At 42.5% G+C, this 18,097-nt stretch overlaps 1 protein-coding gene across 1 annotated transcript in view; it reads left to right on the top strand.

The window, feature by feature from the left end:
• The window catches only part of NXPH2 (neurexophilin 2), a 40,759-nt gene extending 23,018 nt beyond the window's left edge, over positions 1 to 17,741 (top strand). The window contains exon 2 of the mRNA XM_055812812.1: positions 14,964 to 17,741. Coding sequence (XP_055668787.1) covers positions 14,964 to 15,707 — 744 coding nt within the window. The 3' untranslated portion in view covers positions 15,708 to 17,741. The remainder of the gene's footprint in view (positions 1 to 14,963) is intronic.
• The last annotated feature ends 356 nt before the right edge of the window (positions 17,742 to 18,097 follow it).

Here is an 18,097-nt window from a genome sequence, read left to right as displayed (position 1 = left end):
AGTTTATTATACAGACTCAGAATTTGGCTTTTTAATGAAAAAAAAAAAATTTATACTAAACCTTTTCAGACAGTGCATGAATTAAGCAGTGACCTGTAAGTCTTCCTTGCAATTATGGATCCTTCTGAATGGTTTGTTCTCCTTTTTAAAAAGTAGGGAAAACTGATTACTGCAGAATGGCTGTTTTCAGAGTAGATTTTAAATTGGCAAAATCCATTTTGGAAGCAAATCCATTATCTGCCAAGGAGGTCAAGACAGTGGGGAACGAAAAAAAGAAGAATCCCCAAAGAAATTTTAATACCAAGGTGCAAAAGGAACACTTTGGTTTTGTTACCATGCATAGTCAAGTCCAGGAGCAGGGAAGAGAGTCAAAGGGGCTGTTAGAGGAATGTGGGTAACGTAGACATCACCTAAACTTCTGGGGAAAAGAACGTCTGCTGTGAGTGAAGACAAACAAGTTAACAGAGCTGAGATTTCTCACTGAATGCTTGTCTAAACTGACCTCATTCAGACTTTTCAAGGTTTTGCAGTCAAAGGTTTGGGATCCTTTGGCTATTACAGCACTTCTCCACTGATATTTGCATTTCACTTTGCACTATTCATGCTAACACAGGGAGGGCTTGTTAAGGTTCTGCTTTTATACAGCTTTTCCTCCAAAACACCTTTAGTATGCATCTGAAGAGAACGCTTCCTACTGTCTTGTTTCTAGGACTGTACATTTTCTAGGGTTATGTTTTAGACATATGCCTTGAAAGCAATGTGCTAGAGTCCTATTTCCCCCACCCCCAGTCCTCCCGCAGGTGATTTGTCTGCCTTTAATGTTTGTTCCACCAACTGCAAGCACCCTGCTAGTACAGTTCTTTTATATAACCTGAAAATGTTATTCTTTATATGCCAATTGAAATACATCAAATAAATCATGGGATGAGACCAAGTTAATACTTGTGGTTATGTGCGCAGTAATTCACAGTAAAAGAAAGATTGAAAGATGTAAAGATGTGTTGAACGCATTCCCTTTTTGTTTGATACAGATACAGCATATGTGGAGCAAATAGGTTTGAAATTATATTTTTATATGCAAATGACAGCAATTTGTATTAACTCCTATTGTGCTAGAATGTAGCGTTTTCATCTGATGTAAGCCTTTCTTTCTGAAAGGTCTTAGATATTAAATATCTCCGTAAATTACTGAAAGGGAACAAGCCAGGCACATGTGACACTCTTCTAGTTGAACTAGATATTGAACTCACCGCTTCTCCTTTTTTAAACCAAATCATGGATTTATTCTATCAGGACAGATGACTAACTAACTTCTGATTAAGCCCTGTTAAAACTTACATGGTGACTGGATTTCAGATTCGGACCTTGTAATTTTTAAAGGTTCTCAAACATATCAATAATTTCATTTTATAATTAACATTTCATGTACCTAGCACTGGTCTCGAATGGGACCAATTGCAGTTTGTTTGTCTGTTTTAAAAATGACTCAAAACAACCTGGTTTTTATACTGATAAATAGCTAAAAAAAAAAAATGCTAAGGAAAATGTTTCTATTTTAGAAAGCTTTTAATTTAGCAAAGATGTGACCAACTAATCTCAAACTGTTCTCCAAATCTTCAAAGTGCAAACAAGTTCAGGCTGAAAGGAATTCTGGTTTCCCTCTCCTTGAGGACAGAAAACATGGCTGAATAAATTAAAAGGGATCAAAATTGGGTTTCTATAGGACCTTACAGTATGATGTCACTGTTACTATACCATTATACAGCACACAATGGCTGCAGGCATGGCTGGCTGCTGCTAGGCAAAGGCTAATATTGTTTCACCTTAAAACTTAATAATAAGGCAGCTCAGTCAGTGATTCTTCCTTCTTTAAAAGAGTAATTCATTTAAGAAAGCAGCATGCATGCATGTGTGTGGGCAGCAATAAAATATCTCAAAGTGCCCCAGTGTGCTACCTCATGCTAAGTGGTTTGAAAAGGAAAAAGATTTTAATTTAATTTAGAAAACTGCCATGGTCTTCCATGCATACTGCGGGGAGGAGCAAAGCTGTGCGGCAGCACGTGCTCCCCTGGCAGGCACTGGGCACGCAGCTCCCAGCACAGCCCCAGCTTCCACCCGGCTGCCTGGTGAGGAGGAAGAGGGACTTCAGCCCTGCCTTCATCCCAAATCCCTGCCAGGTGTCACCTAACCCCCAACATGTCACACTTCTTGCAGAGCGCTAGCTCACTTTTTTCCTCTATATCAGCAGCAATCCAGTGTATTCCTGTAATTCCCACGTGTTTCTATCGCAAAGCTTTTAAGCAGAAATATTTTTCTTAGGGACATGCCAAGAATGTACCGAGCAGCTCCCACAGCTTGCGCTGGCTTGGGGCTGACTGTCCCCCTCCCCGGGCGCTAACAGTGCACGTGGGAAGTAGGAATTCCTGGAAGGAACGTCATGCTTGAAGTAAACAACAAAATGTGTTTTTCTGGAAGAAAGCTTTGAACGTGAGATTACCAGCCAACACCCTCAAATCCCTGCCCAGCTGATGGACTCTTGGATACATCCACACACGTTCTTCAACTAGGAGGATTCAGGAGGAATCACCAAGAGTCACTGAATAGCCCCAGTTAACAGGTTCTTCAGCAGAGGGCTGCTGCCCAGGGACGTGGGCTGACCACAGCTCTCCCAAGGTATCAGCACACAGAAAGCGCTTGTGGCAGCTCTTTCACACTGGGAGCTCTGCCTGCTGATCTCTGTGGTGTCCCTAAACTGTGCTTAAACCGTGGTGTGAGCGTGATGCTCAGCCAGGGAGGTGGCAGCTCCGCGTGGGTATCACCTCCCACCAGCTTGGCACCGCACGGCATCGCCGCCCGTCCTACCACCCCTCCCGCAGCACCCCACCTAAACCAGGAGCCGTACCAGGAAAATATCTGCATTTTTCTATTTTTTGAACTGAGCGTTTCCTCTCTGCCCCAGCAGAGAGTTACGCACGCTCTGACAAGGTGCACTTCACAGTGAAAGCGGAGTTAAAGTTCAGAAACTTGAAATTTGTTTTGGCTCGCTCTCCCCTCGCTCCAATTGTCTCCCATTAAAGGCAGCAGAGTCTGCAAGCACCCGGTACCTACCCAACCGGTAATGTGCTCTTTATCTCCTTCCCATCAGTGACAGGTTGTTAGGAAACGCAGCCTGCAGTGAAGCAATGTAAAATTCTTACGCCTTATTTAAATAATGGTGTTCATTGCCTATTAAAATGTAACTTCTTGCTTTAAAATAGGATTAATTAAAATGTACAAGAATGCAATTCAGTTACATTTTATGCTTCAGCCCAGCGCATACTTTTCATAACTCGTTCCCAGAAGTAATATTCAGGGCAGCACGGCATTCTCAGTTCTGCCATTAAAACCACAAATGACTATAAAACCTGTTCTTTTCAAAACTTGGCTCAAGTATCACCATTGTTAGATTTTTTCATAACATTACTGTTTTGCAAGATAATTGTATCAGTGATCTAACTTTTGACAGTATCCAAAGTGGCTGAAAATAGTTTGCTGCAGCACCTTTGTCTTTTAAAGGCCATTTGGGGCTTGTTATTTTAATCCTCGTGCAGCCTGATTTATCACTTCAAACATCTGTCAGCTGTGCTTTGTCTTGAAATTGATAGTGATAGTGTTACTGATTTTTCAACAGCAGCTGTTAGAGGTTCATTAGTTAGACTCTCAAAGGGAGTAGATAACTGTAATATTTTTCTTTGTTAATCATCTCTTACGCTTTGTGATAATACAGAGCTTGAAATCTGCTAGAAATGCACAGCTTCTCTGTTTCTAACTTGTCAGAAGCATCCTTTTATGCATTTAATCTGGCTCGATTATTAAAACTCTTCTTCATAATGCAGTAAAAAATTGAATAATGGCACGTGAGTAGGAAGATAGAAAAATCAGCCTTTGCTGTGTCGTACTTAGCGGGGAGGGAGGTCACGCAGGGTCTCAGAGCTGGTATCCAAATATGAATCAGCTCTGAAGAGGAGATTAAGGGCTGTTCCATAATTGATTTTTAATTTAAAATTTACAAGGCACACAAAACCTCGATGACAACTTCAGTAAGATCAGGTTCATTTCTAATGGATACAGCAGTTTTCTGTTAATGTGCTTTCCCTACCACATAAAATAGTCTCGGTGGTTAACTGTGATTCTTAAAACATTCCCCCCAAAAAATCCTTGCCAGCCTGCCTCTAGCCAAGTGCGCAGTGACGCCTGCCAGGAATGCCAAGGGACCCAAGCAACTGTGAACTCTCCTGGCATGAGACCGTATCAGCGTGTCCTGGTTTCAGCCGGGATAGAGTTAATTTTCTTCCCAGTGGCTGGCACAGGCTGTGTTTGGGTTTGGGATGGGGATAACACCACGCTGGGTTGTAGCTGTTGCTGAGCGGTGCTCACCCTGAGTCAAGGACTTTCAGTGTCCCACCTCTGCCAGCCAGGAGGGGCACGAGAAGCCGGGAGGGAGCGTGGCCAGGACAGCTGCCCCGACCCAGCCAGAGGGATGTTCCATCCCACAGACCGTCATGGCCAGGGTATGAACTGGGGGGGTTGGCCGGGGGCTGCCAGCTCGGGGACTGGCTGGGCATCGGTCAGCGGGCGGTGAGCAACTGCACTGTGCATCACTCCTCTTCCTTAGGTTTTATTTCTCTCTCTCTTTTTGTGGTCTCCCTTTTCCTTTTAGTATTATCATCAGTAGTAGTAGTAGTAGTAGTAGTAGTAGTAATAGTAGTATATTTTATTTAATTACAATTATTAAACTCTTCTTATCTCAATGACAGATTTTACCTTTTTCCCAGTTCTCCTCCCCATCTCACCAAGGGGTGTGCGAGCATGGCACTTAGACGCCGGCTGGGGTTAAGCCACGACAGAGTGCTACCGCTGGTTCAAGCGGCAGTGCTCACCAACAGATAATTACAGCTTGAAATTAGTATTTTAATGAACTGATCTTAGCAAACGTAAAGCGAAATCTCCCAGGCATTAAAGAAATAAGCAGAAGGGAAAATTATTAACTGTAAAGTTCAACAGACGGATGGTCAGCAGGTGCTGTCTTGGCGAAGGAGTTGAGTTTTCATGTTTCAATTTGCAGTAAAAGGAGGCTTGCTCAGATTTTGGTCATGCAAGATGCTACTGTTCTTAGGGACGTGGTTGAGTGGTGGACTTCGTAGCGTAAGGTTTATCGTTGGACTCGGTGATCTCAAAGGTCTTTTCCAACCTAAATGATTCTATGATTCTATGAGCAGCGTCTGCAAGTGGGATGGCGAGATTTAAAACATCTGGGACATCTCACAAGCTTTCCAGGAGAACAGGAATGTCTTCTAAAAATAACTAAATGCCAGCTCTTCATCCCAAAAGCACCATTTTCAGTCTCATAAGACAATACATGTCCATAGCACCAGTGAAGCTTAGTGCAAAATAGATACCAAGGGTGCAGCTTAAATGTCAAGGAAATGTAGCCATTGACTCAAAAACCACCTGAAAATCAGTTCCTTTATATGTGTTGTCAGAACATGAATTGCGTTTTCTTCTTAAAGATGGACAATTACCTTGATCTCATTTGCATTGGGCACCATGGTCATACCAGGTCTAGGGAGAGGGTTGTGTGTAGAGCAGAAACAAAAACCTAGAGGTACCTGCTTGAAGACCCCTGCCAAAAGCAACGTCCCTCACACCACAGCCTTGACACACGCTCGGACAGCCAGAAGACACAAGCCATTGCCAAACAGGAACCCACAGGCTCAGCTCAGGTTTCATCTTACCCCTTCCAGTTACAGGGCTTAGAAACTGTTCTTGAAATAAATGCACATTGATTTTTGAAGTCAGAGTTTCAGCTTTTAGCCATCTGTCTGCAGAAGTCCTTCAGAAGTCCCCCCTATCGAGATTATTCCATTAGTATGGCATAGACTCAATGACCTTTTTATTGTACTTGCTGAAGGACAGTTGATCTCTAACACGGTTCAAGACACGGTTAGCCAGTTAGATAGGTCACTGCCCCACTCCACGACAGCATTTCCTTGCCTGTCCTGTTATGCACCAAAAAATATTCTCTAAAATTTAATACATTTTCATATATATATATATAAACCTAAGCATTTTATATCTATCATAACTTAATTAGGTATTTTTGTACAACAGTTTTTTTCAGATCATTCACGGAATGGCTTACATATATGTTACTTCTCCACCCTTCAAGAGGAGCTGGGTGCCTCACATACAGCAAAGAGAAAAACTACTTGATAATATCAGACAAGTTTATAAGAGTTGTTCCTCTACAAACATACAAATAAGATACCTATTTTTCATCTGGAAGATCTCTTTTTTAAATTTAGGGGGGAAAAAAACAAACAGGTAGAAAGAAGTGAAATCTTCCAGAATAGAACTGGTGTACATTTTTTGGCAAGAAGCATTTCTCAGAACAAATTTTCTGTTCTCTCAGCAAAAAGGTAGATCAATTCAATGCATGGATATAATTTAAAAACTATCTATGCTCTAAGCAATTTATCCAATTGAGGTGAGAGAGAACACTTCAGATAAGCTAAAACTACTTGTCGGGTTTGTGGGAAAGATGGCACATGCTTTCCACAAATATATTTTTCAAAAAGGAAATCTTTGCAGGCTTTATTTTAAATTTTCACTCTTTTCTTGTCTGCTTCTTCTTCCTCCCAATTTTTTTTCTTTACTAAAGTGCTGCTTTAGTAAAATACTTTTTCGCTTTCTCACACAAATTGGAGAATTTTAAAGTGATTTTTCCCCCTGTAAAATATTCTACTGAGTTTGAAGTATCTTTTGTTGAAAAATATGCAATGAAATCATCTCCTGAATTGGAACTTCTCCCAACATACCCTGCATTTTAGATTCATATTTTTGTCTGTGGGTTATTTGGATGTTATCATCTCATACTCTCATTAAAGATTTCTACCTGTCACCTTGCCTAGCCTTTAGGTATGTACAGATGTAGATAGAGATCTTCCTCTCTCAGATCTTTTGAGGAAAAATGGCAAAGCACCTTTCAGCGGTGTGCCGTGAACCACACTTCATTAGCTTCCTGCGCACCTGCCGTGAGAGCAGAAGAGGAATTTGCCATGTTATAGGATGGAAAAATAGTGCTGAGTCGCATATTGGCTTTCATGTTTCCAATTTGTGTTTTCTGACTTGCCTTCTGTGACAGTCTGAAACTCCTGAAAGGTGAAAGGCTAAAACATCAGTGAAAGCTTCAACCTTACCCTTATTGTCACTTCTTTTTCAGGTATTTTAAGTGTGTACTTGTGTTTAGCAGGATTAGTTGACTTTCAGACAATGATATGTCAGAAAGTATTAATATTCACAATTAATATATTGATAAATAGTTTTAGTCTGCCATTCCTCATTTTCTTTCTGTCATTTTCCACTTGCACCGCTTGGGTGCTTTCCCGGTGATGCTGAAGCACGATGGCTTTGGAGGAAGCCCCATCACCAGTCACTGATGGCAGGATGTAGCGGTACAGCAACGATCACTCCCCTTCTAGTACAGCATCCCTCTGCAGGGGGGGAATTTCTTTGTGGGATACATTTACAAGCAGAAAATTTAATGGGCTGTAAGGTTCGATCATGAAGGCTTTTTTTGTCTGCTGAAGCAGCTTGTCATTTTCGTTTCAACTACAGGAGACAGGACAAAATTGTTAAAGCAATTCAATTATATTAGCTATTGAACAGGGGATTTCTGTCCACCTTTCCTGAGTGAAAGAAAGTAGCAACAGCTGTTTGATCCTTTAAAACTTTACAAATTGCAGCCTCCCTCACATGATAGAGGGATTTTGAGAAGTCGGGGTACACTGCCACCGTCCAGCTAGAGATCAGCAGTGCTTCTGACAACACACTCCCTGCTCTGCAGTTCCCCCCATAAAGGATATCTTTGCTGCGATCAGCAGGCAGAACCCCATAGCCTTTCTTGAGGATCCATTTTAAAATGAGACAGAAATCAAGGAGGTGAACTCTGAGTTTCCAATATAATTTTATCTTTGCACCAGAGTATTTCAAAGTGTCTGTCATTACCCACAGGAGAGAGAAAGCCAGGCACAACAACGAGCTGTATTTATTTATTTACAGTTTAGCAAGGGAGAGGTTGTACAACTGTAGGAAAGTGTTTCAGGTGCCTGGAGAGCAAGGGCACTCTCCATTACAAGGTTCAGCCGCTCTTCCAAATACTCAAATCCCACTGTCCCCATTAGCATGGGTAAATGGTGACGGCAATTTCTGTGTAGCCTCTTCATTTACATGGAGAAATAATTAATTCCCAGCTTTTGACAAATGCATAATGAAACTGGGGCTGTTCAACTAATCAAGCTAATGGGCAGGACCTTCAGTAATATTCAGGTCCTGCTTTTGCCCATGTGCTGCTCGCACCTCTCCTTTCTTCCAGGCTGCAAACTGCAAGCGCTGCTTCAGAGCCATGTAGGACACAAAGACTCCGCTCTCAACCTCCAGCTGAGATGTCTAGATGTCTTTTGTCATTTCTTTCATTTCTTGAAGTTTGGCAAAAGTAAATCCCTGTTCCCTCCCACCAGCTTAGTGCCACATGGAAGGCTCACAGACCCCTCACGGGTCAGCCTGGGCTGCCACGCAGGTGGCATCACCAGGAGCATCCTCGGCAGCCTGCAGCCCCCTGGGCTGGCTGGGAGTTGGCCACCCACCAGGAAGGGGACAGTCACCCTGAGCACCTCAGGGTCCTTCATCAACTGCACCATAACCACGGCAGAAGAATTCAGCTCAGGAAGTAAAGCAAACAGCCAAATATGTTTTAGCAGCACCTTCATCTCAAATATCTCAAGTCATTGTTCCACTTTCTTCACAACTGAAATAAAATACAGAAGTCGTATTTCTTTGGAGCTCGTTATTTTCCCAGTATGAGAGCCACCTACCCTGCTGTCAGGCCTTCAGGTATTCACAGACACTTTTTACCTTACAAAAACAATTTCTCATAAGTAGCTTATATCAACTCCTCTGTATTTATCTTATTTAAAATACACCTTCTGAGAAAAGCCACAAACTCCAAACCGTGGCAGGATGTTGCACGCTGCCTAAAAGCAGAGCACACCCCATTTTCACCTGCTGCAGCTACTGCCATCTAATTCACCCTGGCACGAGGGGGCTGGGGGCTGCAGCTGACTGCAAGGTCAGGGAGAGCCAGAATCAATGCAAGTGCCAGGACCTGTCTGGAAATGAAACTCTTTTTGATTCAGTGCAAAGCAATGCCTTGTTTCTTGGGGCAGGCTGACCTGCACCATTTTGTTTCCTCAAGGGAAATCCAAAAGCTTGGGAGAAGGGATCAAACCCCAAGAGTTTCCAAGCAAAAACCTGAGCTTGTGTTTGGGCAGCTGAAGATGGAGGCATCCTTAAGGATTTTTGTGTGTGGTACCCCAAGTTGTTAATTCACAGCTTTCATTCCCAGGAAAAGCTGCAGTGCTAAATGAAAGTTAATCCACCTTACAATTATGAAAGCAAACGGGCTTATCCTGAAAAATAAGGCTGTGACTAGATGGAACAAACACGGCTCTTTTATACAGTCCTGCTGAAAGAAGATGTTGCTTAATTCCTGAATTCCTTGAAGCATTCCTGACAGCGATCACATCTGCTGCCATAAAACCCATCATGGCCTCTGCCTTTGGGAAAAACATATTTAATAATCAGTAAAGTTCAAGCTCAGCTTGTTGTGATGAATTATTAGAACCTGTCATCATTTTCTGGGGAAAAAAAAAAAAAAAGGCTATAATGGAACACAATTTTATGTTTTTCCATTTAATTGATGATGGGCTGAGTTTTTATTAATCTTTCTGAGCTCCAGTGTAAGATGCTGAAAAAGCTAATATGAGATCATTGTATCCGGTTAATGTGTGTGCTTTGCAAAATTGGTAAGGGCTGTCAAGGCATAAATTATTTAAAATTTGATAAATGTGTTGAAATCGTTGAATTTTCAAACAGACAAAGCAGAGCTATTTCTCTTGCCCCCCCTGCCCCCCCCCCCCCCCCTTCAGACTGAGGTTTTTGTGCAGCTGCCCAATGATGCTGCGTTATCCGTGCAGCACACAGCTTGTAAGGAGCTGAAATTAGCACAAGGAAGCCAGAGAAGTATCCTGGGCTGCTGCAGTGGTGACACAAACATAAACCCATGAGATACAGCCTGAAGGATAGAAGTAGCAGAAAGCGAGACCACTGGAAGCCTCCCCCAGTATGAGTTTTTCACTGGTGAAACTGGGGGCTGGAGGAGGTTACTGGGTACTACCTCGCTCCTGCCACCCCTTCCTCCCCACTGGTGGGATAAAAGGCTCACAGCAGCACCAGGGAGTGGCTACATGGTGCTTCAGAGCTGTTTATCCCACCAGACCTATTTATTTCAGCTAATTGCCGAGAGTTTTTAAATGATTCCTGGCAGGGGTGAAGCTATAGAAATGATTGCTGGTGATTGATGAATAACCTGGATAAAATTCTCAAAGCATCAAAACAATTAACTCCTGCACAGGTACACCTGCTTTTATTTAGTGCCTTGCCCACAGAGAAAGGCACGGGAGCAACTTCCAGATGAACCCAAATTTATTTGGGCAATTAGAGAAAATATCACATTTAGTGACACCGGTGTCTCATCAAGGCAGGCTCATTTCTCAAAAATACTTCACAGGGAACGTTATTTAAGCTTATTCTGTCCTACCACGGTCAGGATCACCCATGGAAGAGAAAGGTTTTGAAGGGCCATCAGCATCTTTCAGAGGAGCGTGCAGGAAGAACCAATGGTTTGAAGTTTAAAACTCCATAAATATAAACGCCAGCATCCTTGGTTTGAGCTGTGCTTGTGGTTAACGTAGCAAAAGGAAACAACAAGGCACGTCATGGATCCCGTACTTCTCAACAGGTCCAGGATTATGCTTTTTACTGGAAAATATCTACAGCCGAATGGAAACTTTAGGGTAACGGGGTGACATTTTACAGCCTCTGCAATATGCAAAAAGATTAGGTGATTTCTTCTGTTTGGAAATTGATGGTTTGGAGGGAATGGGAAAATGCAGGTGCAGCAGAGAAGAACTACAGCAATAGCCATCCATTTAAATGTATACACTAACTTCCCTAAGCTAGTATTTTTCAAATACCATGCTAGCAATATTTTCCACTATAGAGAAGCATTATAGTGAAATAGAAAGATGCTGAGGAAGTAATTTTTTTCCAGCATGTGCTGCATTCTTTTAATACAGATTTTTTTATTGCCCGGAAATTGCTAACCAACATGAATAAACAGCTGAACAAAGAGCATCGGCCCATCCTTGCTAATAGCAAAAAGCTGTCATCAAGGAAAGGGCCTTTGCAAGGTACAGAGAAAAATGAAGCGTTGGAGTTCAATTCTCTTATGTTGCAGACAGCTTTATTCAAAATACAAAAAGAAAAAAAAATCAAATCTGCACGTGCACAAAAAAGGTTTTACATTAAAAAAGCACAAATATTATTCACATTTCTGAACAATGCACCCTCATTCCTGCTCCTGCGCTGGGCACTGAGCAGAACCAGGTGGTTCTTTGTTAGGTACCATTTCACTGAACATTTGCAAAACACAACAAATGTACTACCCGGAGCCTGTAAAGTCCCCTTCCCTGCAACCGGCTGAGCTGGCAATGCTGTCAGCCTCTGGATCCCGTTCCTATAATGAAGTCAGTGAAACAAGACAGCAGTAGGATGAAGCAGAGTCAAGAATTAAGGCTGCACAAGACGAGCATCCTACAGTCTGCAAACCATTTCAAAGAGGAGGAGGAAAAAATTGCTCAGGTTGAGCGTAGGATACAACTTTCAACAGTGGCTAGTGATTGCTGTCGAAGCCATAAACAGGAATATTACAACTTTATAATTCAACATATTAATGATTTCATGTTCCCATATTATGAAAGTTGTTTCGTCACCACGCAAATAGTTCACATCACTGTAGCTCCGGGACATTTCATTATCTTGTGAGTACACCTCGTTCGGTATAACACATAGATAATTAAAAGTAGTAGTTTAGCATGATGCAACTCTGCAGTTCCACCATCGTGGTTTTGAAATAGTTGTGCCCTAATACCTTATCAATGCAATCAGCCCACCCAGTTCCAGCGTGCGTTTGTTTCCCACCCTTCAGCCATCCCGAACGTTATACCTACATATTTCTTCTTTTTATATCAGAGCCTTCTGAAAAAAGCAGTTCAGAATGCAATGCTCTGCTATCTCATTTGGAGTGAAAGCCCCCTGAAGAGACATACGTTGAGTATTACCAGTAACACATGACTCAATGCCCTCTAGATCTCTTCATAAAAGGAGAGGGGAGAAAAGCCAAAGAGCCATTGCACGGATTTCAATAAACATTGCAAAAGAAAAGTAGCCCAGAAGGACAATTGTGTGTGTGTGCGCTCCTGTGCCCTTGCCAGAGGACAGGCAGAGCTGGGTGCAGACACAAGAAAAGTCAGAACCCCCTGTGAACCAGCTTGATTTCTATGGATTTCTCCTTAAAATTTCCAGTCGCCACTTGCCCCAGGCTCAGTGGCTAACAGCAATACTGACTATAGGTGCTCACGGTTTTGAACGGTCCTTGGCATTTCCAGCAGCACAGCATTTAGCCATGCAAACACAGAGAAAAGTTTCTGCTATTTCAGCACTGCCAGGCCCCCGGTCCCAGCTAGGATCTAGAAACGCAGCAGCAAAGCCTCTTTTTTTTGTGATTCTGAAGGCCTCAGGTCAGTTTTGGGGTGAAGGATGGGTGAATGTGTGCATCAGTTCTTGTTTCATCTGAACAGAGTGACTTCTCCGCAGCAGGGGAGCTGTATGTCTGGCAGTGGCGATGGCCAGCTGTTCCTAGCATCACCCAGCTGATTTTGAGCTTGCAAGCAGGCTCAGAAGTGGCTGAAGAACCATGCATAAACATGACATTGCTTCACCAGGAGCTTTCCATCACAGCGGAAACGATGCTTCCCCCAGCATCGTTATGACAGCGCTATTTGTGCTGGTACAGATAAACATCTGTCACTGTTTCCATTAGATTCTCCTATTTTTCTGGGTTCATAGCTCAGCCATAAAAAATGTAGCGTGGAGGCAGGGAGCTGACGTGCAAGGTCTCGGGCTGAGACTGATCACTGCTGTCTTTTTTCCCCCTCTTTCTAATCTGAAAAAGAAACTAACGTATTTCTGCAGAGACACACCTGACCACTACATTCCCATCCAGCTGCCGATTGATTTAGCGATAGCCGTGGCCACCTTTCAACATTCGAGGTGTGCCCGTTGCCGTGGTGGCCGCCTTTCAACATTGGATCTTAATTACCACATTAGGGTTAATGAGGAAGAAGATGCGGTGAGTGGGTTTGGGTTCGCGTTTGGAGCCTATCGCTGGAAGATAAAGGCTTTAGAGTTTCTGATCTTTGCCAGATGAGGAAACGAAAAATCAAAAACTACAGAAGTAACAATTGAATGTTGTAGAAACTAAGTACTGCTAGGGCATGAAAGACGCCTTTGGGAGCAGTAGCAGAGGGAAAAGCAAGCCCAGCGCTGCAGTTTCCCTAGTGAGACAAGCAGCACAGAATCCCACCCCATGAATTCAGTGTCAGTGCCTGGTGTTTCAGCTGCTTTAGGCAAACTCCCTCCCCGTAGCCTGGCTGCGGTTGCCTCCTGGGTAGTCAACACATCATCCTGCATGGCAGTAATGCTGGGAGCCGACCACCCGGGTCCTGGCACCGCAAGCTCGATGGTGAAGCGGGAGCAGCGTTTTGCCAGGCGGAAGAGGCAGCAGCTGGTTTTTGCTGGGTGGGAGGGCAGCACAGCACCGCTCGTTATTCTTTCCACTTTAAGCACCATTCTGTTCACACATTTTATAAGAATAATTGCAGCTGGAAAAGTTTTTCTTTGTACATTAGGGTGATAGCATAAGACAGTCCTGAACAGAACAAAGCCTAAAAACACGTTCTCTAAAACTTACATTCAAGCTTTAAAGGACCTAACAAGAAAAAGTTAGATGATCATTTCTAGTCTGTTGAAACAGGGATCCTGCTTCTGACCTTGCGCATACACTCAAGTTCTGCATTTTCAACGGGACATCTCTGAGCATACAGTTAGAATGCACATGGGCTTCTCCACATTAAATTGGAAATTGCTACTTACTGAGACCTGCGCGTTTGATTCTGAAACTAACACCATTCTGTCACTACCAGAAGTAGTTACTTGCTTTCTGATTACAGCCAATTTTGCATTAGACTTAGCTCAGCCTAGCCATGTTTCTGAAAAATGAGATGGGCTGCACAGCTGGGATCACTCAGCACTTCTTGAAGGCTGGGCCTTCTAGGAAGGCAGTTTAGCTACTGAAACCAACACACCAAAAATATGGTCATTTTCGTCATCCATCTCAAACTAACAGCACAAATGGGTGTGCCAAGTGTGGGAAAAAAGGAAAAGACAACACCCGAAAAGGCAAATGTGTAATAAACATTTTGGTGCACAATTACACCACCAGAAGCAGCTAGGTAAGACAGGGTTTTCAAGCCTAAACCAGTTGGGAGGTTAAGTGGGGCAAAAAAACAAAGGGGAATGGAAAATTCTGCTACTCTATTTCACTCCGTCTTTTAGCAGTGGTGCCACTTTGCTCTTCAGGTTTTCCAGCTTACTTCAGCATGTTTTCATCTAACACACCCGTGAGCAAAGGGTGCCCGTCTGCCCTCGCACATCACAGCCCCTGACCAGAGGTTTACCCATTTGTCCCAGTGGATGGCTTCCACTGAGCTTTTTGCATTCTCTACAAGCCATTTTGAGTAAAGTCCTTGAGCTTTCGTGGGGCAGCAATTACGCACTAGAGTAGTCCACATGACTGGACTGGTTCAGACCCTATTGGTGTGAGAATAAATATTAATGGCTCCTTTTGTATCTTGACTGTTTTATTTTCACACTTTATACAACTCTTTCCTTCTGTTTTGAAACAGGTATTTTGTGACGCTAATCAAGTCGTACAAGCCACAGACGTGCTGGATTGGGAAGACAAGGATGCTGCAGAGACACTGGTTGACAACGTGGTCCATTCCAGGATCATCAATCCTTTACGCCTGTTTGTTAAGCCATCTCCAGTACTGAAACACGGCCAAGTGTCCTACTCAGACAGCATAGAAAACTTTTGGGATTGGTTGTCCAACATCACGGAGGTTCAGGAATCTCTCGCACGAACTAAACGTAGACCTATAGTAAAAACTGGGAAATTCAAGAAAATGTTTGGATGGGGCGACTTCCACTCTAACATCAAAACTGTTAAGCTGAACCTCCTGATCACAGGGAAAATCGTTGATCACGGCAACGGGACCTTCAGTGTTTATTTCCGACATAACTCCACAGGTCTGGGCAATGTTTCTGTAAGCCTGGTGCCACCTTCCAAGGTGGTTGAGTTTGAATCATCCCCACAGTCAACACTGGAGACCAAGGAATCCAAGTCCTTCAATTGCCGAATCGAGTACGAAAAAACAGACCGCGCTAAAAAAACTGCCTTGTGCAATTTTGACCCTTCAAAGATCTGCTATCAAGAGCAGACCCAAAGCCATGTCTCCTGGTTGTGTTCCAAACCATTTAAAGTCATCTGCATTTACATTGCTTTTTACAGTGTAGACTACAAACTGGTGCAAAAGGTCTGTCCTGATTATAATTACCATAGTGAGACTCCATACTTGTCCTCTGGCTGATATGATCGTGGGTAATGGTAGAGATACAGCATCAGTCACAAAAATAAGCATTTCCATTAACCTTTTGGAGAAGAATATGTTTTCCTATCAGGTTAAAAAGTCTTTAAAAACTGTAGCTGTGTTTGTGCTGTATCGTAAATAATCAAACTATTTCTGTAATGATCATTTTCATTTGAGACCATTGCATTTTAGCGCTCTTGTCATCAATAAGGGAACTACTAGGCAGATGCATAACAAAAATCAAACAAAATTATGTCTGTAATGAACATCAATCTTGAAAATCAGGGTTTTTTTACACTAGGCTCAATGGCAGAGAGGTTGTCTTACTTGAATTCGGCAGCACTTAGCAGGATCCTATTTCTTACTGGGAACTTTAGATGACAATCTAAAGAACAAATGATGAAGTGGAATCCCAGGTGCTTATATACGAAATCCAAATAAAACAGCTCTTCCACTAGTTTCCTAAAAAATGTTAGACACACAGGGCTCAAGGAATCAAGTCCAAACACGAAGAGAAAGTGCTATATCTAGGACAGAAATAAAAAAAGGAATCTGCATTTTTGACTTGTAGTAGTTGTACGTATTCATTGAAGTGAGGAGTGAGTAGTTCTTCCTTCAGACTTCTTACCCGTGGATATGCAATGATGTAATTAGACATTGATGAGCTTTAGTTCATTAGCCCCACCAGGTGAGCAGGTTTGGTGTACGTTTCTTCCTTCTGTGGTCACCACTGGTTTTGATTTTTCTCAAATGTTTACGTATACACTGGTACTAGTTTTACAGTGATAGAGAATATATATACCTTGGAAAAAAGATAATCTCTGTTTAAGTCTGAGAATTTTAGCACGGTCTAGCTTCAGCAAAAGCAAGTAATTATTTTGCTATCTAGCCCTCTTAGCACTGTATTGCAGCAAGAAAAACACGTGCCAGCATAAGGATGCTACCTGAACAACAGGCTTTCTGCTTAACGGCACCCGGTTGTCCTCCTCAGTACTGCATTGCACACCTTAAGTCAAAACAGAAGCAATGATAAAGAGAACAAAAATCTACAAATCTGTGCAGCTTCGCCTCATAAAGCAGATTTCAACAACTACTATCAATATTAAAATATTCAGCCAGCCTCTCCCCTAGGCACAGAATAGGAACCCTCCACCACCCTTACTTGTAACAACAGAGGGTCCAGCTGGGGTTTGGCTTCGAGAGGACAGATGCCGCTCCCACCGCAGCCCATGGTGGTTAGCTCCAGCACCGCCGCTTCAAGCATCAACGCCCCACGCTTTCGTTGGGTATTGATTCTGCTGCTGCTGCCGCCCATTTGCTGTCACAGTCCTTTGTGACAGTTTGATGTCGCAGGTCCCATGGGAGAAGCTGGCTGAGGAAGTGCTTTATATTGCCTCCAATCAAACTTACGTGCAGGGTCCAGGAAGTTACAGCTTAAGCAAAGTACTATTAAAATACTCTGTTCCAGGGGTGTGCACCCAGACAAATGACCATGATTGCTCAGAAGGACTCACTCATGAGATTAATTCTGATTTCCTTGGTGAAGAGTCATACAAAAAAATTACTCTTGTTAAAAATATACAAGTAACTGGCTAATTTGTTTTTCTTTTTAGGTGACAAATTCTAATGTGTGGTTTAGTTTGATCAATAATCTAAATATTTTCCCTCATCTTATTTTACACAGAGTCTCTCCTGGTCTAAATGATGTTTTTTAGTTTGTCTATTACTGTTGATTCCTACAAGATGGTCTACTTTGTATTCTGTATAGCGTGTCCTCGTTCTGGCTGTATATAAGCTTGGATTTATTGCTATGAGTTCAGTGGTTGGTGCTTTTGTAACTTAGCTGTAAGCCATGATTTTATTGCCATGTATTTTTACTCAGCACTGTAGGCAATTAAAAGAAAACCCTACATGCTATTTATTGTAGAGTATGTGGAAATCATGTATGTATATACACTTAAATATGTGTACATATACAGAATATATGTGTACATGTATTTGTATGTAAATAAAGAGAGTTTGCTAAATCTGGCACTTGCTTGTAGCATATTGGTTGGTTTTTTTAAATGTTGTCTATATAAAGACACAAAGTAAAACGAAGGCACTGCAACACACCACTGAACATTTTTCCTCAGCTGGAATTTGTTTTTTCTAGGAGATATTTAAGCACGCACCATGTTGAGGTGTGCTACAAGCCCAGGCAGGACAGGTTCAAGGGAGTTTCACGATATCTGAGAAATGAAGTACATGTTTTGAGAATCATAAACTGTTTCATAATTACGCAAGGTGCATTTAAAGTAAAGAGGTTACTCCAAATTAGAAAACGTTTCCAAGCAGGAAGATGCTGGGAGACGCGCAGCCTGCTGCCGATCCTGCCTTCGCTCAGTTCC

This window comes from Falco peregrinus, chromosome 8 (assembly GCF_023634155.1).
Source record: "Falco peregrinus isolate bFalPer1 chromosome 8, bFalPer1.pri, whole genome shotgun sequence".
Classification (NCBI taxonomy): Eukaryota; Metazoa; Chordata; class Aves; order Falconiformes; family Falconidae; genus Falco; species Falco peregrinus.
This window is presented reverse-complemented; position numbering and strand designations above follow the sequence as displayed.